The sequence below is a fragment of the Bos javanicus genome, chromosome 8, assembly GCF_032452875.1.
Source record: "Bos javanicus breed banteng chromosome 8, ARS-OSU_banteng_1.0, whole genome shotgun sequence".
Classification (NCBI taxonomy): domain Eukaryota; kingdom Metazoa; phylum Chordata; class Mammalia; order Artiodactyla; family Bovidae; genus Bos; species Bos javanicus.
The window spans coordinates 103138296-103163600 of record NC_083875.1 but is presented as its reverse complement, the minus strand read 5'-3'; the positions used below and the strand labels follow the sequence as shown (position 1 = coordinate 103163600).

At 42.9% G+C, this 25305-nt stretch overlaps 1 protein-coding gene and 1 pseudogene across 8 annotated transcripts; both read right to left on the bottom strand.

The window, feature by feature from the left end:
- Window positions 1–1267: 1267 nt before the first annotated feature.
- On the bottom strand, window positions 1268–5340 carry LOC133253508 (small ribosomal subunit protein eS19-like; annotated as a pseudogene).
- On the bottom strand, window positions 4819–25280 carry PRPF4 (pre-mRNA processing factor 4). Of its 8 annotated transcripts, none has more exons than XM_061426534.1 (14): window positions 25146–25280; window positions 24230–24407; window positions 22033–22219; window positions 15645–15732; window positions 15142–15221; window positions 14878–14971; window positions 14277–14371; window positions 12776–12834; window positions 12208–12331; window positions 9759–9848; window positions 8261–8400; window positions 6955–7295; window positions 6744–6862; window positions 4819–5863 (listed from the first exon to the last, which is right to left on the bottom strand). In XM_061426534.1, the coding sequence occupies exons 1-14, from the start codon at window positions 25176–25178 to the stop codon at window positions 5827–5829; spliced, it is 1665 nt and encodes a 554-aa protein (XP_061282518.1). In that variant the 5' UTR covers window positions 25179–25280; the 3' UTR covers window positions 4819–5826. The 8 variants fall into 8 exon arrangements, with proteins under 8 accessions (XP_061282518.1, XP_061282522.1, XP_061282519.1 ...); XM_061426538.1 differs by lacking the exon at window positions 8261–8400 and having other exon boundaries at window positions 6955–7062; window positions 7173–7295; XM_061426535.1 differs by having other exon boundaries at window positions 24230–24410; window positions 25152–25280.
- Between the last annotated feature and the right edge of the window lie 25 nt (window positions 25281–25305).

The following is a 25305-nucleotide window of genomic DNA, read 5'->3' as shown; positions in this document are numbered from 1 at the left end:
GTGTTTGTCTTCTCCTTTCAGTTTTCTCTTTGGCTGTCTTGCCACCATTCCTGGTAAAAAGGGCCTGCATTCATTAATTTATTCACTTATTCAACAACCCATTGGCTGGTCCTCTGTCAGAACTAGGGGCAGAGAAGGGTAGGATTAACCAGGAGTGGCAGAGTCCTTATCAGTAAGGAGGGCAGGCCCACTCATTTGCTTCTTGTTCACAATGACCTCTTGTTAGTATGTGGTTTATGGAGTGTTAAGAGTATAAAAGTTTAAAGGGAAAAGAAACCAGAGTCAGTGGATCAAAAGAAATCTGGAATTTGGAGGAAAAGATTTTTATTCCTCCTGGTAGGTGCAGGGTAGAGTTCTGATTCCCTTCCTTCAGCCATTGTAATTCCGGCCTTAAGAGGTAAGGCAGGGTGCATCCATCGTGGCCAGCGCAGGGGACACAGGTTTGATCTCTGGTTGGGGAAGATACCACATGCTGAGGAGCAACTGAGCTGCAACTATGGAGGCTGCATGCCTAAATCCTGAGCTTGGCAACAAGAGAAGCCACTGCAGTGAGAAGCCCGTGTTCACTGCAATAGAGACAGGCCTCGCAAAGCAACGAAGACCCAGTGCAGGCGAAAATAGATAAAATTATTTTTTACAAAAAAAGAAGTAGTAAGGCAGGGAATTCTCTGGCAGTCCCGTGGTTAGGACATCCTGAATCCACTGCAAGGGAACCAAGGTTCCACATGCCATGAGGTGCAGCCAAAAGAGAGGTAAGGCAGAGACTCCAGACAGAGTAAAAGCCTTAGCTCCCAGCCCAAGCACCGCAGCCAGGGGACCCTGCTTTTTATTTTGTATGACAGCATCCAGGGACCAAGGAAAACTGGATACAATTTGGATGCCGCTTGACTGCCAGTGGCCACCTCTGCAGTATCTAAAACCCTGACTTCTGTTTTAATGCTACCTGGTGACTCAGGTCTCAAACGACCTCAAAGCAAATTAGAACACCATCACAAAACAATAACATTTGGTTTTGGGGGGATGAATTTGTAGACTAAGCTTTCAGAGGCCAGAAACTGAGTTGATTTCATTTGTTCTATATAACATTTTGTGAGTTTCATGAAGGTAGCTTCTATAACGGACAAGGCAATGGCACCCCACTCCAGTACTCTTGCCTGGAAAATCCCATGGATGGAGGAGCCTGGTAGGCTGCAGTCCATGAGGTCACTAATAATCGGACACGACTGAGCGACTTCACTTTCACTTTTCACTTTCATGCATTGGAGAAGGAAATGGCAACCCACTCCAGTGTTCTTGCCTGGAGAATCCCAGGGACGGGGGAGCCTGGTGGGCTGCTGTCTATGGGGTCACACAGAGTTGGACACGACTGAAGCGACTTAGCAGCTTCTATAAATTCTTATGGGTCTTAATGTATAAAATAGTCCCAAATTGCCAAGACATGCAGACTTCATGTTTAGCAACACCAAAGCCTTAAGCTCCACTGTGAAGGAAAAGTTCTCCATTACGAAATTGGAAAGCCGCCTTCATATCCTGCCAAGGGACTAGCATCTACCTCTCCATTTGCGCCATCAGGTAATTACCCTAAAGCTGGGACTCCACACTTCTCCCCACTGACTTCACTTCTTTACACATTCTTGCTTCTTAACCTTGTGGCGGATAAATTAGGCAATGAGCTCACGTTCTCAGAGCCATGAGGAACAGAGAGGAGCTGGGGGAAGCTCAGGAAGGAACACCTGCCTCCGTACTAGGGCCGACTGCTCCTGAGTTCAGGAGGTCTCACCCCTATTTCACAGATGAAACTGAGGCTCCCCAAGTTTAGCTACCTTGTTCAAGGTCACCCAGCTAGCATGTGGTGGAGGCCTTACAGTCAAAACAGAACCTCTATTCTTGGAGTGACTGATTCACCAAGCAAGACTCAGCTTTGAGTATTCTGGAATAGGGAAGGTTATATAGTTAACACTGCAGCATCTTCTGTTTTCACATTTAATATTAATGGTTCTAACACTGGGCAGTGCCATCCTTCTAGAGCTCATTTAGAAATCTTTGGTCCTCCAATGCAGGGGTGAGTTTTGTTTCTGGCTGTTGGTACTCAGAGGTCAGGGATGCTAAGACATGCTGCAATGCTGAAGACATTTCTACAGAACAAAGCACCATCTGACCCAAAATACAAATAGTTTCCTGTTGAGTAACACTGTAGGCTCCTTGTAAGTTCACAGGTACAAGTGATGAAATTAACTCCCTTTGGCATGAAGTCAGAGTAACAGATGCAGTGATGTGGTATAAACGGTGGAACAGGCTTTTCCAGTAAGTGACCCGAGGTGACTTTTTTTTTTTTTTTTAAGGAATGAGGCAATTTATTAACCCAGGACCATTTGCCCTAATGCTGCTTGTTGCCAGCTGCCACCTGTCTGGTGATTCTGTCCAGATCTTTTTCCTGAGATGTCAGTTTGCAGCCCCCATCTTGGTCCTTTTCCCCCATTTTCAGGCCCTGCAGGGCTTGGAGGACCTGATGGGCCACACTCTTGGAACCTCTGCTGAAGTGGCTGGGCATGATGCCATTCCTCTGATGCCCCTCCAGAGATCGTGGTCGTGGGGCCAAGCCCAGCGCCCCTGGAGGTACAGGTGCTGTGCGATGGAAGCAGCTCGTGTGTAGGATCAGTTCTCATTGTAGGGAGTGAGCTCTTTATGCTTGGCCAGCTTGACAGTGTCCAGCCATTCAGGGACTCTCAGCTTCCCGAACTTTTTGAGGAAGGCGGCCGGCGCTCTGAGACTCCTGCTGGTTCATGTCTTTTCCAGTTAACTCCAGGCATCATGCAGCCTCCGTGTGCCGGCCAGGGGAAAGAAGGTGACTTCTAAAAATGGTTTGCTATTCAGTTGACCCAGAAATCCCAGAAAATCATGCAAATCAAGAGGTTCAAAAATCTCCCCATGTTCACTTTAAGAACACTTGTGAAATGGCCCAGGCCATTTAGGGTATGCATATTTGAAATGCCACCAAGTATCTGAACGATGTCCCTTTATAGAACATGTGCCATGCCATTCTGTCATCACAATGATAGAGTTTGTAGGTCTGCTCAGGCCAAAAAGGAGCTGGATGCAGGGTTGGTGGTCCAGAGGGCTGAGTTTTTACTGTATATGCTCAAAGACGCAGAGAGCAATGCCTAACTGAAGGGCTTAGATTCAGATGCTCTGGCCACCAAGCACATCCAGGTGAACAAAGCCCCCGAGAGGGGGCGCAGGATTTACAGAGCTCATGGTGGGTTCACCCGATCCAGGAGCTCTCCCTGCCACACTGAGACGATCCTCACTGTCCCTGCGACGCTGAAAAAAGGACAAATTCTCACTGAAAAAGGAGACTGTTCTAAACTGGAAGAGGAGGTGGCACAGAAGAAAAACATACCCCAGAAGAAAATGAAGAAACAAAAAACGTAATGGTCTGGGAATAAATGCTGCCAAAAAAATAAATGCAAGTAAAAAATAAATACAAGGTAGAGTGGTTAAAAAGTTCAGGCTTTGTACAGGGAACAGGCCGTGCTGACTGGACTGGTGTGTTTTTTTTTTTTGGGTCTGGTCAGTGTTGCTAACATACTAAAGTCCTATGAACCTCTTATAAGGTCAGAGTCAAGACTTTACCACTTACTAATTAGGTAATCTGGAGCAAGTTACTTCTTTGAACTGTAGTTTTGTTTGTAAAAAAGGCAATAATAATTAGCTCAGGAGATTGAGAATTAAACAAGATGTCTGTGTGGCCTGGCGGTATCTGGACAAAGTGTCCCTTAAGTGATGGCGGTGTGATTATCTCACCATGATCATGAAATGCCACACTCAGTGTATGCTCCTCAGCCAAAGGCTTTCTAACAATATTTCCAGTGAGGAAATGTATATTCCACATTTCTTTTGCCAAAGGCTTAGATGAAATGTTTTCACTCAGTTGCTACTTCTAAATCACTTGGAACCCCCCATTCCCCCAAAAAGAAGACAAGTTTGAATGATAGTAAAATTTCACTTTGAGAAAATCTTGAACACACTATATTTAAAAATTGCATGCTAATATACTAAGGTACAAAGGTAGTTATGAAAAAAACAATTCTTCATGGCTTAACTGTGGAGGAAATGGTAACCCACTCCAGTATTCTTGCCAGGAGAATCTCATGGACAGAAGAGCCTGCTGGGCTACAGTCCATGGGGTTGCAGGAGTCGGACACAACTTTGCAACTAAACCACCACAACTATGGAGGAAATAGAGCCCGTTAAACAGTGAAAAGAGTGAAGTGCACAACGGAAGGCAGAGCTGATAATACAGAACCTCCAGAGGCACACAGGATGCGCACCTACTTGGTTGCAGCTGAAATCAGACTAAAAAGTCCCTTTAGCTACATGTCACTCATTCATAGTTTGTACAAGAGTAACTGTCAGCCTCCCTGGGAAGCAAAGGACAAGTGTTTTGAATGTTCAAGAAGCCATCATATAAGCCCCTTCAATTTTCTATACACAATCCTTGCCAATTCTATTTTTGTGTGAATCTGTGAATTCAGAGTTCAGTGGCTGTATATCTGGGGTGGAAAGAGAAGGTAACTGCTGCGTGGCCGATGAATAAGAATTAGAGGGTCCAGATACAGCTCACTGGTAGTCTGGCCTACAATCCAACAGCCCTCTATTTTTAAAAAAAATGACTGACAGAATGCTTACTAAGGAGATGGAATTGGAATAAGCCATACTTGAGATCATGTGTTATATCCCAAATTTAAAAAAAGGGATCTCTGTGGACCAATGGCTGGGACTCAGGAAAGGCTTCACTATAAAAATAATTCTTTAAAGGACAGTTTTTTAAATAGGATTTTACTCTGTAGCAAGTGTGCAATAAAGAAAAAAAGTTTATGTTTAGGAATACCCATTAGGGATTTTTTTTTTCCCCAGAGTTATCTCCACATGAAGGATACATATAAATAACCAACAGAAAAGAACTTGCACAGTCGAGACATCGTGTTTGCTTCCTAAAAATTTCATTGAATCTTGACACAGTGGCCTAGTTTTGGGGTAACAAAGGATGCCAAACTTCAAAGCAAAATGGAAGACATCTTCTGAAGAGGCAGATGCTCAGCTCTGGACTTCCTGATGCAGTTAGCATTCCAAGTGAACTCAACAGGATGAGGTGAACCTCTGCTGCAGAAGCCAGGACACAGCTGTGGCCCACGTCTTCACCTTCCATGCTCAGGGCCCTCCTCTGTCAGGTGCTGTTCAGCCAGCGCACAGAGAGACGCGCTTCTCTACTTGAGGGCTTCCTGCAGAGCACGGCCGTCGTGCTCTCCGGGTCACATGGAGTCCTGAAACACGTACCATGTAACGGAAAGACAGGTTTCAAGAAGTAAAAATCCTGAGTGCTTTGAGGGAAGCAAGAGGGCATTCAAACAAAAGATTAATAAAAACAATGTCTACAAAGTTCATGGAGGGGCTTGAAGAGGAAAACAAATTTTTCAACCATGGAAGGGGTTGACCAATACCCAAGGATTGGGCTGCTTGCCTGAAGTGGGAGCTGAGACAGAAATTCGATTCTTTGAGGATCTATATACATGGTAATTGGCAAAGTACATGATAGAACAAAACACATCAGTTCCTTTCTTTTGAAAATGGCTCTAAAGGGAGATTGAGTCCTTCTTCCATGGTCCTGCCTATTCAGCCATCCAGAGCTTGAAGGTCCTGTCATAGGAGCAAGTGGCTATGAGCTGCCCATCGGAAGAAATGTCTAGGCCCATCACTTTGCCTTCGTGGCCGGCCAGAGTCTTCAGAGGGGACCAGCCTGGGTGAGTCCAGATCTTGGCTGTGTTATCATAGGCACCAGTGAGCAAGAAATTCCCATGGATAGCTACAAAAGAGAAGAGGAATTACTTCAGGAATTGAAATATTCAAGAGCGTAAGAAAAAGAACAGAACCCAAATCTGCAGGGTGTGTGCTCAGTCGTGGCCGACTCTTTGTGGCCCCATGGACTGCAGCCCATCAGGCTCCTCTGTCCATGGAATTTTCCAGGCAAGAATATTAGAGTGGGTTACTTCCCTGGTGGTCCAGTGGTTAAGATTCTATGCCTCCACTGTAGGGGGCATGGGTTTGACCCCTGGTTGGGAAATTAAGATCCCACATGCCACATAAGGAAAAAAAAAATCTAAAGCAATTAAGAATACTGGAGTGGCTTGCTATCTCCTCCTCCAGGGGATCTTCCCAACCCAGGGATTAAATCCACGTCTCTTGCATCTCGTGCACTGGCAGGTGGATTCTTTACCGCTGTGCCACCTGGGAAGTCCCAAAATCCACTAGAGTATACTATTTTCAAAAAGATGTTATTTTGGCATTCATAAAACGCCAACCTCCAATCTGCATTTTTACTAGGCCTCTACAAAAAAGAGAACAACTACAGACAGACTTAGGGAAACAAATAACATTATTAGGGTCTTTTGGTTCTTTCCCTGATACACAACCTATTCAAAATAATATTAAGAACTAAGTGCGTGGACCTTCCCTGGAAAGCAAATCATGCACAGAAGTCTTCTCTACTTCCTAGCAACAAGAGGCATGCAGTCAGAGCTCTGTCTGAAAGGGTGGTTGAGGGAAGGAAATGATCATTTCTTCCTTCAACAGGGTCCAAATTCTCTCATGTTCCCCTTCCAAGTTAAGCTAACACCTGGCCTGCATTTCATGCCAATGCAATCTGTTTGTCTTGTAGTTAGGCTTACAACAGAAGGAAGACTTACGCTCGAACTTGACACCTGTCACTAAGTTCTGATGGGCAGGAATGGTGTAGACACAACGTCGCTGTCGGAGGTCCCACACTTTGCAGGTGTTGTCGCCACTGCCAGTTGCAATGTGGTAGCTGTGGATCAGACAGAGAGGAAGTCAGAAACACAGAATACTTTCTGGCCACTAACCCTGCCTGTGCACCCCTCATTCAGTGAGCTTATTTACCCATTGGGGGAGAAATTTATTCCATATATTTCCTTCAGGTGACCTTCTAGGAACATGATACAACGTCCTGTGCGCAGGTCCCAAACTCGACCAAATGCATCCAGTCCCCTGACAAAACAGTTCATGAATGAGTACTGTGAACCCAGTTTCCTCTGGAAGCAGGCAGATGTCAGAGGTCAGACGACTGAGCTGCCCCAGCTGTGTGGAAGAAGCCTTACCCAGTGCCAGCCAAAGAGCCATCTTGATGGAAGGCAATGTCATACACACCCATGCTGTGGCCCTCCTGATGCAGGATCTCCTCTTGAGCTTCCAAATCCCATAAGCGCCATGATCGGTCATAGCTTAAAAAGTCAAGCTAATAATTAACCAGCAGATACTCAAAGTGTACAAAGTGCTATAAATTACAAGTGTACAAAGTGCTTCAATGTACCAAGTGCTGTAAATAGCTGGAGCTCAAGTTATATTTCTGAAACTACTCATACAACCATATTAACAAATTCTTTTCTGGCATAAATAATGTCTCCACAACTAAGCGTATCTGTCTTGGGTGCTAAATGGGAAACTGTGGACTGCCCATGCCTAAAAAACTATCTCAGTGGCTATTTTAGAAAACAGAATTCTCTTAGAATGGCCCAGAACAAAGACTCTGTCACCTACTTTCTTCCCCAATTTCACTGTTATGTCCTTCCATTCACTGAGCATTTACTGAGTCCTAAACTGAATGTTGGGGATATAATCAATCACAAGTAAATCAACAGAATATAAGAGAATAGAGAGTATATAAAGAGGCCCACATACACACGGTCAAATGATTTTCAATGCGGCCACCAAAGAAATTTCAATAGTGAAAATCTCAATAAATGATGAGAAAACTGTAATACATATGGGAAAAAAGATAAAACAAACAAAAAATCCTCAATTAAAAAATGAGTAAAGCACCTGAACACTGAACAAAAGAAAATACACAAAGGGTCAATAAGCGTATGACTCAACACCAAGAGTCATCAGAGTAATAAAAACTGAAACCATGAGATTTCACTACATACTTGCAAGACTGGTCAAAATGATGAGACTGCCAATGCCAAATGTTGCAAAGATGTTAAAAAAACAAACAACAACACTAGAATGCTGGGAATGCAGAATGACACCAGCACTACGGAAAACCCCTTGGAAATTTTAAAAGTTAAATATACATCTACCCTATAATCTTGCAATTGCATTCTAAGGTATTCATTCAAGAGAAAGGAAAGACAAATATGTCCACAAAAAGTACTGGACAAGATACGTACAGTAGCTTTATTCTTACCAGCCAAGAGCTGGAAACAGCCCAAGTGTCCACCAATGGGAGAATGCATAAACTGGCAGTTATGCAACCGACTGTTTCTCAGCGATAAAAAGGGACTACCGATACACGCGACGACAGGAATGAGTCTTAAAAACGTTGTGCTGAGTTAAAGAACCCAGGCACAAATGAGTTTATAAGGTATGACCACGTAGAATTAATTTATGGTGACAGAAATCAGGGCAGGGGTTGTTTTGGAAAGGGGAGTTGGCTGGGAAAGGCACGGGGGAACTTTCTGGGGTGATGCAAGTGTTCTCTCTATCGACAAGTGTATGGCTATGAGCATAATTGATGCCATCTTGGGCCCATACAGTTCTTCCTGTCCTCCTGCTGACCCCACCCAGAACTGTACTGTGTGGTAAATCACTTTTCTATTGTCAAGGGCTTTTACTAGTAGTTCATAGATATTGTTTAACAACCATTAGGACCAGGAGACCTCCATGCTCTGTTAGTCGTCAAACAATGAAGACCTTTGCTGGTGTATTCCCAGCACCTACTGGTTACCCACTCATAAATCTTGACTTAGGAATGTACTTCCTGCTTCCAAGCACAGACCCCCGTACCCTAGGTTAACTATAAAACTGCTGCAATGGCTTCTTGAAGGTGCAGACTGCAGCTGTGAATGCTTCAGGACTGCTGACTGCCAGATCCCACCCTATAAGTGACCCTGTAATAAACTTATCCACTGGTTATATGGATGGAATTGTCCACCTTGATTATTCATCTCAAGATGCTTCTCGGGGACATCCCTCGTGGTACAGTGGATAAGAATCCACCTGCTAATGCAGGGGACATGGGCTCAATCCCTGGGCCGGGATGATTCCACATGACGTGGGCCACCCACGCACGCAACTACTGAAGCCTGCGTGCCTAGAGGCTGAGCTTAGTCAGCAACATGAGAAGCCACTGCAGTGAGAAGCGTGTGCACTGCGACAAAAGCAGCGCCCATTCACCACAACCAGAGTACCCACAGCAGCAACGAAGCCTCAGTGCAACCAAAGAAAAGGACTTCTCAGCTTGGTGGGCGCTTTTTGTTCCCTCGGACCTCTAACAACAGGGATGTGGGTCATGTGAACGCATGCATTTGTCAAGACTGACTAAATTATACACTTAAATCCATTCCACTGCACGTAAATTGTATCTCAAAAACTTCTTTAATAGATTCTGGCCTCACTGAATTTATAGAACCAAGAAAAGAGACTGATCTGTAAGCAGTGAAGTTATAATACAACGTATAGCCCACCCCACCGCCCCTCTCCATCAAAAAATGCACTTCTAGTATTGGCCAAGAAAGAGAAGAGGGAAACTCGAGCTCTCTGGCATTTAGTGACCGAAATCTCAGCTTAACTGCAATTTAAAGCCAATACACTTAGCCTTAACTGTACCATATAGTCTTTTGTGATTCTGATTCATTGCAGTCCAAGAAAACATGACTTGAAGACAGAACAAGAAGATGGCTTACCAGGTGGTACCCAAGAAGCGCCCCGAAGGATGCCACGTCACACGGGCCACACGCACGGTGTGCCCTTCAATGTCTGCCACCGGCTCATCACTGAAAAGGAACCGAATATCCTACGTAAACTATCTTACACTCATGCAAATATTCACTGAATTTTTTTTTAACTGTTGAGCACACAGGCACTCATTCTGCATGGGTGGACAGGCCAAACTGTAACTTGTAATCTGTTAAAATTTTAGGGCCAACGATAATCTAATCACCTCCCAAGGTTATAAAAGCTTTGGGACTATTACATATGTCCACAGGTGAACATTGCCCATTTTTGTTGTTCAGTAGCTCAGCTGTGTGCTACTCTTTGCAACTCCATGGACTGCAGCACGCCAGGCCTCCCTGTCCTTCACCATCTCCTGGAGCTTGCTCAAACTCACGTCCATTGAGTCCGTGATGCCATCCAACCATCTCATCCTTTGTCGTCCCCTTCTCCTCCTGCTTTCAATCTTTTGCAGCATCAGGGTATTTTCCAGTGAGTCAGTTCTCATCAGGTGGCCAAAGTACCGGAGCTTCAGCTTCAGCATCGGTCCTTCCACTGAATATTCAGGGTTGATATCCTTTATGATTGACTGATTTGATCTCCTTGCAGTTCAAGGGATTCTCAAGAGTCTTCTCCAACACCACAGTTCAAAAGCATCAGTTCTTCGGAGCTCAGCCTTCTTTCTGGTCCAATCTCACATCCATAAATGACTACTGGAAAAACCACAGCTTTGTTTATATGCACCTCTGTTAGTAAAGTAATGCCTCTGCTTTTTAATATGCTATCTAGGTTTGTTATTGCTTTTCTTCCAAGAGGCAAGTGTCTTTTAATTTCATGGCTGCAATCACCATCTGCAGTGATTTTGGATCCCCCCCCCCAAAATAAAGTCTGTCACTGTTTCCATTGTTTCCCCATCTATTTGCCATGAAGTGATGGGACCAGATGCCATGATCTTAGTTTTTTCAATGTGAATTTTAAGCCAGCTTTTTCACTCTCTTCTTTCATCTTTCATCAAGAGGCTCTTTAGTTCCTCTTCGCTTTCTCCCATAAGGGTGGTGTCATCTGCATATCTGAGGTTATTAATATTTCTCCAGGCAATCTTGATTCCAGCTTGTGCTTCATCCAGCCCGGCATTTCTCATGATTTACTCTGCAGGTAAGTCAAATAAGCAGGGTGACAATATACAGCCTTGACGTACTCCTTTCCAAATTTTGACCAGTCTGTTGTTCCATGTCTGGTTCTAACTGTTGCTTCTTGACCTGCATATAGGTTTCACAGGAGGCAGGTCAAGTGGTCTGGTATTCCCATCTCTTTCAGAATTTTCCACAATTTGTTGTGATTCATACAGTCAAGGCTTCAGTGTAGTCAATGAACTAGAAGCAGATGCCACAGCACTTCAATAAGCATTGTCCTTCTATTTCAATTCATTGTCAACAAACTCTTAATTCTACACCACTTAAGATTAAGAGAAAAATAAAAGATACTTCAACCTAACAAGCAAAATAATTTCTCTGAACCAAAGGACTGCTGAGATTCTAGAAATAAACATACTTTGATAGAGATGCAGGGCAATATGAAACATTTCTGGTGCAAGTGGATTATAGATAATTTTATCTCAAACTTCAGCTTGTTCAAGGATCCACATGAAAGCAGAACTCCTAAACAGAGGCTTAGTTTCCTTTCAGTGGCCATTAAATTCTACTACCAGCAACAGCAGAAAGAAGATCTGAAACACCAGTGAAAGGAAATAAACACAAACCCTAAAGAGGGCAATTAAGAAGGGAACACTATTAATGTGGATACACAGAACTAATCAAAGCCCTAGGGGAACAAATATTGCTACATATTACCAAAGCCAATTAAAACTTGCTGTGCTCACAGCTAAGATCCTATCTAGCAGAGTGGAGACACTAATTAGCTCCTCACAAAATCCTAGAACAAAAGCCTCATGTGCTTTGCCAAAGAAGGAAAACTAAGCAACTGAATTCAGAAGTCTTTTAGGCAACATGGTGCTTCTAACTATTTCTTGGAAAACAATAAATAATCACAAACACATTAAAACAGAGAAGCCTGTTGTAACTGGAAAATATGGTTTAGGTAAAGGATGACAATATTGGGAGGAGACATCACTTCCTTGGCAATACTGCTGGACATAACCTTCTTTCTTCCCCTGCGGCTGTTTGCTAAGAACCAATGTGCTGTCTGGAGTATTATTTTCAGTCAATCTACCAAATAGCGCATTTGTCCAATGTCAATCTATTGCAATGGCAGGTATAATGGATCGTTCCAGAATAACTGGAGCCAGGAAACAGCGGTCACTATATTAGAGGCAAAAACCAAGGTAGAGTTCTAGGTCCCTAAGGCCAACCAATCAACTGTTTACTGCGGTGACTGCCGTGCGGACAGAGCAGTAATATTCACCTGTCAAGGCTCCACAGCTTCACAGAACCGTCAGCAGCACAAGAGGCCAGATTGACGTCTTTTTGGTCCAAGGAGACTGTGGATTTGGGATGGAATACGATCGCTCCCACATTTGTGTTATGGCCTGAAGGAGTGTAAGAGATGGAAATTAAAGGGCTGCTGTTCTGTTATAACTTAAGTGTAAATATACACAATGAGGAATATTATATATACACATTTCAGAAAACATGAACCTATAAAGTATTAGTTATTCAACTACTAAAAAATTGAACTTTTAAAATTTAAACTAACATATAAATTACATTAAAAAAAAGCTTAACACACAAAAAAATGTTTCTTGCTTTAGATTGTAAATGCCAGAGTAGGGCTGGACATGAGAGAGAAATATGCATATGATGTCATTATCATTCAGCCTTGCAGTCAAAGAAAACCAAACCAAGTCAGATCATATCAAGAATCAATCGTGTGTGTACTGGGTTTGAGTGTCCTGTAGAGCTTTAAGAGTTATACTGCTTGATAGAGTTTGAATTGGGAAAAAGAGCAAGATTTAGGTAAGAGTCTAACCCACCTCGAAGAGTGTGAAGGAGGTTGCAATCGGGAACAGACCAGAGCTTGCAAAGCCCACTCCTATCAAATACAAAGGAAAGCATCTCAGCCAGGGTTGGTCTGGGAAGGAAAAGGTATCTTGGTAACATTACTAAAGGACGATTTCTTCTTACCCCCCAAAATCGTTATAGTGGCAGACAAAAAAGAAAAGGCTTATCACTTGGAGGGTTATGTAAGAAAGCTATAGCCAGGTCTGAAGCAAACAAAGGCCTCTACTGGACTGTAAATATTACAGCACAAGTTGCTCTTCTCCTTAGCTTTTGGACCAATTTCTAGGCAAAGTAGGACAAATGAAGTTACCTACCTGTAATATTAATAATGATACTATCTCCTTAAATATGAATAGCATATTACTACTTACAAAGTATTTAAATAAAAACTGCTTTATTTTGAAAAAATTCCAACAAATTACTTTTATATCTATCATCTCAAATGATCCTTAGATTTGTGAGGTACATAAGATGGAATGATCATTTCTACTTTACTTGTGTATTCGTTTTATTTTCTGGTAATTAACTTTTTAAATCGGAGTACAGGTGATTTACAATGCTGTGTCAGTTTCTGCTGCACAGCAAAGTGAGTCATTTCTACTTTATAATAAAGACAGCTGAGGCTTGAAGAGGTGGACGAATCTACATAGGTCCTTGGTTTTCTCCTGAATTGGTCTTGATTTCTGCCTAGTCAAGTAGCTTCTGTGTGTACAATGTAAGGAAGACTGCCCCTCACTAGACGACAATGTCCCACGAGAACAACTAAGTGACTGAACAGAACAAAACAACAAAGTTTTCACGTCTTAAAAGTTTTCTGCATATGCGATGGCAAACAGAAAACAGAATAAACACAAGAACGGTAATTTGCTTTGCTTTACAGATAAAGAAACTGAAGCTTACAGAGAAGTATCTTGCTTAGGTCACATAACTAAAAGTATGAAGTATCTCGCTTAGGTGATATAACTAAAAAAGAAAAGCTGTATCAAGGTGTGTATAGTTAGTCTATAAACTCCCTGTATTAATATATCTGCCCCAAAATGATGCTAATGCCAAGAATGTGACTGACAGATGCGAACTGAAAGCCCTATCACAAACTACAATGGGCACGAGTTACCACCTCTAGTTTGATGTGATCATGAGGCAGCAGAGGAAAATGGGATGGCAGAGGCCTTCTGTTTATTTTTCACATTTTTTTTGAAAGTAGCTCAGTCACGTCCAACTCTTTGCGACCCCAGGGACTATACAGTCCATGGAATTCTCAAGGCCACAATACTGGAGTGGGTAGCCTTTCCCTTCTCCAGGGGATCTTCCCAACCCAGGGAGTGAACACAGGTTTCCCACAATGCAGGCGGATTCTTTACCAGCCGAGCCACCAGGGAAGCCAAGCAATGGCCTTCCAAAACAAATGTTGACTTTTCCCCCAGAACCCCATTCAGGGAAAAGAAAACAGAACACCATAAAATGGGGACTTACCAACAGGCTGTGGCCAGCATTTTGGAATTGGGACTAAAGTGACAGTAGGAGATAGGCCGATCATCCCCAATCTGACTGCAGAAATTATTCAAAGACTTAAAAAAACAGACAAACAAGGAATCATTAAATGCTAACCCAAGACTTTCTTGGCTTTTCCACCATTAAAAAAAGAAAAAAAATCTTTCCAGTTCTAACCCACCCTAAGATTCCCCACCCCTCCTTTTTTGTCAGGAGACACTTCTACAAATGAACGAATGAATGGAGTCAAGGCTTATCTGGAACTCCCCCATGCTGTCATCTACAGTCTGTGTCAATAGCTTCTCTGTCAGCTAAAAATAAACCAGAAAGCCATGGCAAGATTTAAAGTACAGTCTAACATATTAAAAGGGAGAAGTAAAGCACAGGAACCACAGGCCTCTGCCTGGTACGAAGTACAGTAGGTTCCCTGCCACCTTAACTGATGGATCCTCCCAAGCAGCAACAGTGCAAGCAAGGAAGATATACAGCTGCCTTTTATTTGTTAGAGGCGGGCCAAGGTAGAACATATAACAAATACTGCAGAAATCTTTAAAACATCGGGCAATCGCTGAGAGAGTCTTACTCGGAGAGATTTGTGCAGCTCTTGCATCTGGGAGGTTCTAGTTGTCTCAGGAATCTCTTTATGAAGACGGGCCTCTTCTAAGCGTTTCATTGCCCTGTAACACGGAAAACATTACCCTGGGCAAACAGGCTGGAAACAAGGGTCCAAAGAAGTCTCTGTATCACTCAATTTCAACTAACAACCACAGTCATTATAAAGCAGATTCTCAGTCCCTGAGAGGAAATAAGAAGCATGCTTCTTCCCCCTTCTCAAGTTTCTCCTCACCTGGGCAGTGAGTAATTAGCAATCCACAGTCTAGCAACCTTCAGGCTGTGTGGTCCTTCATGGTACCAGGTCTGCTGATACTGAAAGTTAAATAAGAGCAGAAATGTCAAGTCTGAAGCATCCCTGCCTCTTTCATAGCTATCAATTCCCTACTGTAACTGCCCAGGAAAAAGGTGAATTAGTTCAGTATAATATGATGAAATCAGGTATATGTGTTTTCTGATGTGCTTCTTTCTATCAGTTCTTATTGGATGATTTCTGGTTCCTTTTTACAAGGGAAACCAGGAATGCTGTGCTTCTTTCCCGAAATGGGAAACTCGTTTACTTCCGTTTGTATCTACAAAGGAACCACAAACAACTGCCAACAACTATTCCTGAACAGCAGTCTCCAACCCCTGCTCTGGCCCTCATCCGAGGCAAAGTAAAGCTCTGAAAACAGAAAACGAGAGAACTAGCCCCTTGTCTCCTGCGTGCTGACACTATGAAGCCAAGGACGTATTTACCTCTTCTTTGGACTTCTTTGATTTCTCATCATCTTTTTTGGTCTTTTTTAAGGCATCAGTACCGACCACTGAGAGAATATTTCTTAACCTGTAACAAAGAAGATCAGAATTTAAATAGAGTTGAGGTAAGGTAAAGTAGGACTTTCACCTTACTTCACTCAGCGTGTTGGATACTCTTGTCGTGCTAAGTATAAAAAATGACTAAGAAACAGCCCTTGACTTCACAGGGTGCTAAGGGGAATCCTGAGTAAACAACCTAGACTTGGAGGGAATCAGGGAAGGCCCTATGGAGAAGATGTTCTCTAAACCGAGACGTCAATCAATCAGGTCAAAGGTCAAGAATGTTCGGAAAGGACAGCTAAGGCAGAGGGTTCCACAAACGTGAAGGTCTAGAGGCAAGCACGTTGAGCCTGGAATCAAAACAGTTCAGTATGGCTGGAGCATGGGGTATTGGGAAAGGCTGAGTGAGAGAAATGGCTGCGAATCTAAGTAGGGGCCAGGCCACAATGCGCTCCTAATGCCAGGGTGAGCAGGATTCACATTTGAGAAAGACTCCTGGAAAAGTATGGAGAATAAAGAGGGAAGAACAAAGGAGGGAGCTCAGCATACTGTGGTATCCTCCCACTTGAGACTTAATGGACTGAATAGGACGGTGGCGGGGGAGACTCCAGACAGTCACCTAAGGGACACAAACAACAAACGGTAAAAGTGTATCCTTTGCGAGGCTATTGACAAAGTAACACACCGTGACAGAGCACAGTGTCTGGGCTCTTTACCAGGGAGCAGAGGGTAGGAAGGGCTTCTTTAAGGAGGTGGTATTTATGCTAAAACCAAAAGAACTGAAAAGCTCTAAAAGGCGAGAGCTCCACTATTCTTGCTTAGAAAATCCGTGGACAGAGGAGCCTGGCAGGCTACAGTCCATAGGGTCGCAAGAGTTAGACACAACTTAGCGACTAAATCACAACATAAAAGGCGAGAGAGGGGAACAAAAAAAGGAAAATTAAGTCGAAAGACACACACAAAAAAGCTTGAGCATCCTAGGAGGATCATTATGGCTACTAAGTCTAGTAAACGGGAAGAGGGGTACAAGGTAAGGATGAAGAGCATGTTAGGAGTTTTTTACTCTAAGTTTAGTAAGAGACACTGTAGGATTTTTGTTAAGCAAATAGATAAGCAAACAATTAATACAGCACATCTGGGATTATTACAATAGTCTAAAGGTGAAACTAGTGGAGGGAGAGAAAAGAGGACATGCTGGAGGTACATTTCAGAAGTAGAATAAACAAGATTTTGCTGATGGGTTATAGAGAAGGTGACGCAGGTTTTTAACTGAAAACTGTGTGAATGGTTGTGTTATTTCCAAGAATAGGAAAAGGATGGGAAATAGATGAGTTCAACATCAGTTAACTTCAGTTCAGTTGCTCAGTCGTGACCGCATGGACTGCAGCACGCCAGGCCTCCCTGTCCATCATCAACTCCCAGAGTTTACTCAAACTCATGTCCATTGAGTCGGTGATGCCATCCAACCATCTCATCCTCTGTCGTCCCTTTCTTCTGCCCTCAATCTTTCCCAGCATCAGGGTCTTTTCCAATGAGTCAGCTCTTCACATCAGGTGGCCAAAGGATTGGAGTTTCAGCTTCAGCATCAGTCCTTCTAATGAACACCTAGGACTGATCTCCTTTAGGATGGACTGGTTGGATCTCCTTGCAGTCCAAGGGACTCTCAAGAGTCTTCTCTAACACCACAGTTCAAAAGCATCAATTCTTCGGCACTCAGCCTTCTTCACAGTCCAACTTTCACATCCATACATGACCACAGGAAAAACCATAGCCTTGACTAGATGGACCTTTGTTGGCAAAGGAATGTCTCTGCTTTTTAATATGCTGTTTAGGTTGGTCGTAACTTTTCTTCCAAGGAGTAAGCGTCTTTTAATTTCATTCAACGTAGGTCCATGAATAAAGGTAAATTGGAAGCGGTCAAACAGGAGATGGCAAGAATAAACATCGACATCTTAGGAATCAGTGAACTAAAATGGATGGGAATAGGCAAATGTAATTCAGATGACCATTAAATCTACTACAGTGGGCAAGAATCCCTTAGAAGAAATGGAGTAGCCATCATAGTCAATAAAAGAGTCCGAAATGCAGTACTTGAGTGCAATATCTGAAAAATGACAGAATGATCTCGGTTCGTTTCCAAGGCAAACCATTCAACACCACGGTAACCCAAGTTTAAGCCCCAACCATTGATGCTGAAGAAGTTGAAGCTAACCAGTTCTATAAAGACCTATAAGATCATCTAGAACTAACACCAAAAAAAGATGTTCTCTTAATCTCAGGGGATTGGAATGCAAAAGGAGCAAGTCAAGAGATACTTGGAGTAACAGGCAAATTTGGCCTTGGAGTACAAAATGAAGCAGGACAAAGGCTAACAGAATTCTGCCAAGAGAACACACTGGTCACAGTAAACACCTTTCCCAACAGCACAAGGGACAACTTACACGTGGACGCCACCAAGCGCCAGACTGATTTTATTCTTTGCAGTCGAAAATGGAGCAGCTCTATCTACTCAGCAAAAACAAGACCTGAAGCTACCTGTGGCTCAGATCATCAGCTCCTTAAAGCAGAATTCAGGCTTAAACCAAAGCAAGCACGGAAAACCACTAGGCATTCAGATACGACCTAAATCAAATCCTCCATGATCATACAGTGGAGGTAACAAATAGATTCAAGGGATTAGATCTGGTAAACAGAGTGTCTGAAGAACTATGGACAGAGGTTCGTAATACCGTACACAAGGAGGCACTGACTAAAACCATCCCAAAGGAAAAGACATGCAAGAAGGCAAAGTGGTTGTCTGACAAAGTCTTAAGAATAGCTGAGGAAAGAAGAGAAGTGAAAAGCAAGGGAGAGAGGGAAAGGTATACCCAACTGAATGCAGAGTTCCAGAGAACAGCAAGGAAAGAGAGGGCCTTCGTCAAAGAACAATGTGAAGAAACAGCGGAAAACAGGACGGGAAAGACTAGAGATCTCTTCAAGAAAACTGGAGCTATCAAAGGAACATTTCATGCAAAGATGGGCACAACAATGGACAGAAACAGTAAAGACCCAATAGAAGCACAAGAGATCAAGACGAGATGGCAAGAATACACAGATGAACTGTACAAAAAGATCTTAACGATCTGGATAGCCATGATGGTGTGGTCACTCACCTAGAGCCAAACATCATGAGTGTGAAATCATGAGGGCCTTCAGAAGCACTGCTGCCAATAAAGCTAGCATAGGTGACGGAATTCCAGTTGAGCTATTTCAAATCCTAAAAGACGATGCTATTAAATGATGCTGCATTCAGTATGTCAGCAAATTTGGGAAAACTCAGCAGTGGCCACAGAACTGAAAAAGGTCAATCTTCATCCTAATTCCTAAGAAGGACAGTACTAAAGAATGTTCAAACTACCAGACAATTGCGCTTACTTCCCATGCTAGTAAGGTTATGCTCAAAATCCTTTAAGCTAGGCTTCAGTACTTGAGAGGAAACTTCCAGATGGACAAGCTGGGTTTAGAAAAGGCAGAGGAACCAGAGACCAAATCGCCAACACTCGCTGATCATAGAGAAAGCAAAGGAATTCCAGAAAAACATCTACTTCTATTTCACCGACTATGCAAAAGCCTTTGACTATGTGGATCACAACCGTGAAAAACTCTTAAAGAGATGTGAATACCAGACCATCTTACCTGTCACCTGAGAAACCTATATGCGGGTCAAGAAAACAACAGTTAGAACCTTATATGGAATAAATGACTGGTTCAAAATTAAGAAAGGAGTATGACAAGGCTGAATACTGTCATTCTGCTTATTTAACTTATACGTAGAGTACATCATGGAAATGCCAGGCTGGATGACTCACAAGCTGGAATTAAGATTGCTGGGAGAAATATCAACAACTTCAGATATGCAGATGATACCACTCTAATGGCAGAAAGCGAGGAGGAACTAAAGAGCACCTTGATGAGGGTGAAAGAGAGAGTGAAAAAGTCAGCTTGAAACTCAATATTAAAAAATCTAATTAGATGGCCTCTGGTCTTAACACTTCATGGCAAATAGAAGAGGAAAAGGTGGAAGCAGAGACAAATTTCCTCTTCTTAGGATGAAGAAAATCACTGCGGATGGTGACTGCAGCCATGAAATTAAAGATGACTGCTTCCTGGAAGGAAAGCAACGATAAACCCAGACAGTATATTAAAAAGCAGAGATATCACTTAGCTTAAAAAGGTCCGTACAGTCACAGCTATGGTGTTTCCAGTAGTCACATATGCATGTGAGAAATGGACCATAAAGAAGGCAGAGCACTCAAGAACTGATGCTTTTGAACTGTGGTGCTGGAGAAGGCTCTTGAGAGTCCCTTGGACAGCAAGGAGATCAAACCAGTCAATCCCAAAGGAAATTAACCCTGAATATTCATTGGAAGGACTGATGTTAAAGCTGAAGCTCCATACTCTGGCCACCTGATGAAAACAGCCAACTAACTGGAAGAGACCCTGATGCTGGCAAAGACCGAAGATAGCAGAAGAAGAGGGCAACAGAGGATGAGATGGTTGGATGGCATCATCAATTCAATGGACATGAACTTGGGCAAACTCCAGGAGATGGTGAGGTACAGGGAGGCCTGGCGTGCTGCAGTGCCTGGGGCTGCAAAGAGTTGGACACGACTTGGTGACTGAACAACTTAGAGATGTCAAATTTGAGACTATAGAACAGCTAGGCTACGGAGACCTGGGAGTCATGAGACTCCATGCCATGGGAGTCCATAGAAACTCCACATAAACCATGCCATGGGAACGGACCTGATCCCTCATGGTTGGTGTAGGACAAGGACAAACAACAGCAGTTTATAAAGGTTACACAGAAAAAAAAAAAAAAAAGGTTACACAGGGGGAAAACGAGGCTTAGAAGAATTAGCTAAAGAAACAGGAGGATTGGGTTTTATGGAAGCCAAGGAAAGGGAGCGTTTGAAGGATGAATAGGTGGCAGTGTACTAGGGCTATTCTTAGTAAAGATGAGCTGATGACCTTAATGAACAGCCATTTCAATGTGGAAGTGGTCAGTCAGTCTGCACTGGGCTGAAGAGTGGTAAGGGCCTTAAGAGGGTAAATGTAATAAGTGAGGAATAGTTAAGCCCCAAGTCCTAAAGAGGCAGGCAGGTCACATCCTCATAAGTGCACACGACTAGCCTGTCACTGAGAGATTTTGGAACTTCTGAATCACAAGAATAGCATTATCTGAGGAAAGTACCTCTTTTCAATAATGTCCAAAAAACACTTACCATCATGTTTTATGTTAATGACAAAAAACGTGTTTGCTGTTTAAATTTTCAGAGTTCAGTGACAAATTTTACCCAACTCAAAACTATACACTAAGGAGAGGAAAGGGAGGGAACATGTTAACCTCTTCACAGTTTATAAAGAAAAATTGGTAGTGGAGAATAAACTGGCCTAAGACTTAGATTATGGACTAAACCATATTCACACAACTTAAGATATTCTGTCAACATTATGTGAGACATTCTATTAAAAGTTTAGCTACAAATACCAACTAAATAATGGCAGAAAGTGAAGAGGAACTAAAGAGCCTCTTGATGAAAGTGAAAGAGGAGAGTGAAAAAGCTGGCTTAAATTCAACATTCAAAAAATGAACATCATGGCATCTGGTTGAATCACTTCATAGCAAATAGATAGGGAAAAAGTGCAAAGTGTCAGATTTCGTTTTCTTGGGCTTCAAAATCAATGTGGATGGTGACTGCAGCCATGAAATTAAAAGACACTTGCTCCTTGGAAGAATAGCTATGACAAACCTAGACAGTGTATTAAAAAGCAGAGACATCACTTGGCTGAAAAAGTTCCATATTGTCAAGGTTATGGTTTTTCCAGTAGTCATGTATGGATGTGGACCGTAAAGAACGCAGAGTACTGAAGAAATGATGCTTTCGAACTGTGGGGTCAGAGAAGACTCTTGAGAGTCCCTTGGACAGCAAGGAGATCAAACCAGTCCATCCTAAAGGAAATCAACCCTGAAAATTCATTGGAAGGACTGATGCTAAAACTGAGGCTCCAATACTTTGGCCACCTGATGGGAAGAGCCAACTCACTGGAAAAGACCCTGATGCTGGGAAAGATTGAGAGCAGAAGAGGACAACAGGATGAGACAGTTGGATGGCGTCACCGACTCAATGGACATGAGTCTGAGCAAGCTCCGGGAGACAGTGAAGGACAGGGAGGTTCATGGGGTCACAAAGAGTCGGACATGACTTAGTGACTGAACAACAATAACAACTAAAATCTGGAACTATAATCCTGTGATTAAAAAAGAGTAAGTACTTAGAAAGGGTACCTTTCTCTTCTTTCAGCAGGACCTTCTCCAAAAAGTGTGATGGGTTCCCCCAAAGCTCTAAGGCAAGCCTTGACCTCTGAGTCATCTGTGGAAACGTTGATTTGCCGGGCTCGCTTCCTTCTCTCAAACTCTGCTAACACTTCAGCCTGTCTCTCACTGATGTGCTCTTCAATTTCAAACACTTCTCCTATAAAGAGAACAGGCAATATCAGCATGATCACCAATCTTCTTCAATTAGGGAGAGAGAAATAAGTTCTTACAACTGGAGTCTGCATGCCTCTGCTGCTGCTGCTGCTGCTAAGTTGCTTCAGTTGTGTCCGACTCTGTGCGACCCCACAGACGGCAGCCCACCAGACTCCCCCTGGGATTCTCCAGGCAAGAACACTGGAGTGGGTTGCCATTTCCTTCTCCAATGCATGAAAGTGAAAAGTCAAAGTGAAGTCACTCAGTCGTGTCCGACTCTTAGCGACCCCATGGACTGCAGCCTACCAGGCTCCTCCGCCCATGGGATTTTCCAGGCAAGAGTACTGGAGTGGGGTGCCATTGCCTTCTCCAGTGCACGCCTCTAGGGACAGTTAACTCATCTGTAAGAAACTTTACAGTTTCTCAGTTTATTAAAGTATGCCAAAACCAGAAAACTAAATGAGGTTTTAAAGGCCAGAAACTGGTTCAAGTGATCTTGTTTCATTTGGCAACTTACACGTACATAAACACACAGCTTTCATGAGACAATGCGAATACAGAGCACTTTTACAAGTTGACTAGGCTTTCTCTCCAAGGCAAAATAGAAACATTATTTTAACAGCTGCCAAAGCTACTCTCTGAAACAGTCTCAGTATAGGAACACTAACAAGTGTAACAGTAAACTGGAAATAATTACCATTAAAATGATAAGCCTTAACTGTAAGGCTTTTTGGATAATCTAGTAGCTAGTTTTAAAACTCACATAAAAAACAAGCATTTGGATGAGAAGTGAGTACAGTCGTGATGCCGTCATGTTTAAAATAACATAAAAGGTTTAAAACTCATGAAAAGTGCATGTGTATAGAAAAGAAAATGTATGGGAGGGTCGATGAGAAACTTGACAGAAGTCCTATCTGCATGGAAGTCTTTTTATACTGTCTGATGGAGAAGGAAATGGCAACCCACTCCAGTGTTCTTGTCTAGAGAATCCCAGGGACAGGGGAGCCTGGTGGGCTGCCGTCTATGGGGTCACACAGATTTGGACACGACTGAAGCGACTTAGCAGCAGCAGCATACTGTCTGAATTTCTTATGACAAACATGAATGATTTTATTTTTAAAATATAGTAGACTAAAAAAATAAAAAAATAAATAAAATATAATAGACTACTGGTTACTGGCATGAAAAAATACCCTCAACAGTGTGTGTATACTTATTGGCTTACTTGTTTCCAACTCTTTGCGACCTGGTGGATTGTAGCCCACCAGACCCCTCTGTCCATGGGGTTTTACATGCAAGAAATACTGGAGTAGGTTGCCATTTCCTCTTCCAGGGGATCTTCCCCACCCAGTGATCAAACCCACCTTGTCTCCTGTGTCTCTTGCATTGCAGGTGAATTCTTTACCCACTGAGCCATCAGGAAAGCCCATTTAACAGTATTCAGAATGACAAATGCAGGTTATAAAACAATTTGTTTATCGTGGTTTCATTTATGGAAAAAATGTATTTTCATAGCTTTATTAAGTTCTTGAAATGATATAGCCCCGATTAATAAAGATTACAGGTTTTTCTACTTCATATATTTCTTTATTGTATAACTGCTTTCAAAATAAAGATGGCTATCACTTTAAAAAGAGGTAATTTCATTTTGGGTGAAAAACGGTTGGAAAACTAAAAAGAGGAGAATATTAGGAAACACAGTAGCTTCAAGCTAACGCCAGAACTACACTAGATTCCAGAAGACAAAGGAAATCACTGAATCCAAATACACACTGAATAAATTCCTAGTAAAATTACTAACAATTCACTGAAGAAAAACTGTATAAAAGGTTTAAGAAAAAGGTTCTCTGGATGATAATCCCAAGTCAGGCAGGCAGAGAATACGGACTTCGATAGGTGCAAGCTTATTATTTGTAGTTTTTGGACATAAACTAGTGATATTTGAGGCAGGTAATCACTACAGAAAATTTGAGCACGAAAGGTAAAGAAGATGAACTCACAATCTGCATCTTACCAGAGGTTATGTTAATGTTTCCTGCTTCAATTCCTGCTTTGAGTCCTTCTTTTCCCAAAAGCCCAGATTCTCCTTTGGCCAGACGCTCCCTCTCCTTCTCTTCCAAACTTCCATAATAGATGTGTGGTTTCTTCACAACAGGAGCCACCAAGTCATCTGGTGCCTTAGTTTTGGTTGCCTGCTAAAACAAAGACCTAGATTAACCTAAAGCTTAATCTTAGCAATCTACTGGGTTTCCCAGCAGAATGCAGCTTATTTAGAGCTTCAAACCTATTTCTTTCCCACACAAAGGACAAACCAGGCACCAGTGAAAATGTGTCTTCCTTGATCTGGGGGTGGAGGCTAAGAGTGGTTCCAGTCTCTTAATCACTTAAGTTTTGTAGATAGGAAGAGATGGATAAAACTAGTGAATTTCTCGTGCTGATTTTTCTGTCAAAGGTTTTCTCTCGAACATGTTTATTTCATTCGGTTGCAGCAGGTGCAATCTCTTCTTGGCTTTTACGAAAATTTCCAGAATTACTGCTCATCACAGGGGTATCAAGGATAACTGAAATAACCAAAGCGATGGTACGGGGGACAAGTTAGAAAGTTACTGTTCACACATTTCAAACGTTTCGGACATGAAGCAGTAGATAAGTTAGGAGGCCTGGTTACAATCAACAGTTCGGAAAGTGTCATAAATCTTGGCCAAGACTCTACTCCCTTTCAGAGCTCCGTTTCTGAACCAGACGGAAAAGATATTTACATTTCGGGGCTGTAGTAAGAGGTGAAAACGAGCTGAAACAGATGAAAGCACTTAAGAATTAGGAAAACACAGCAGCCTTCCTCCTCGGCCCTCCACTGCCGTAGCCCGTTCCCTAACGGACCTGTTTCGCAGGGACCCCCACCCCCTCAGAGCTCCCTGCCAGAATGAGACCTGTGCCGTGGAGGAGGGTCGTGTGGAAGCCATGCTGGGCTCCGGAGACGCGAAGCCCCAGCGAAAGCCGCGCTCTACGTTTCAGACCGTCCACCGCGCGCCCGGCAAAGCGGAACTACGTCGCCGAACGGAAGTGGTCCGAGGTCCGACGCAACATCCT

What these genes read in the sequence shown, in the direction of transcription:
- PRPF4 (XM_061426534.1), bottom strand. Translation starts at nt 25,178, where the DNA reads ATGGCTTCCACACGACCCTCCTCCACGGCACAG. An exon ending in CAAAGAAGTCCAAAGAAGAG is followed by an intron (nt 15,222 to 15,644) that starts GTAAATACGTCC and finishes TTTAACTTTCAG; the next exon opens with TATCAGCAGACCTGGTACCA. An exon ending in ATAAATTTCTCCCCCAATGG is followed by an intron (nt 6,863 to 6,954) that starts GTAAATAAGCTC and finishes TCTGATCCACAG; the next exon opens with CTACCACATTGCAACTGGCA.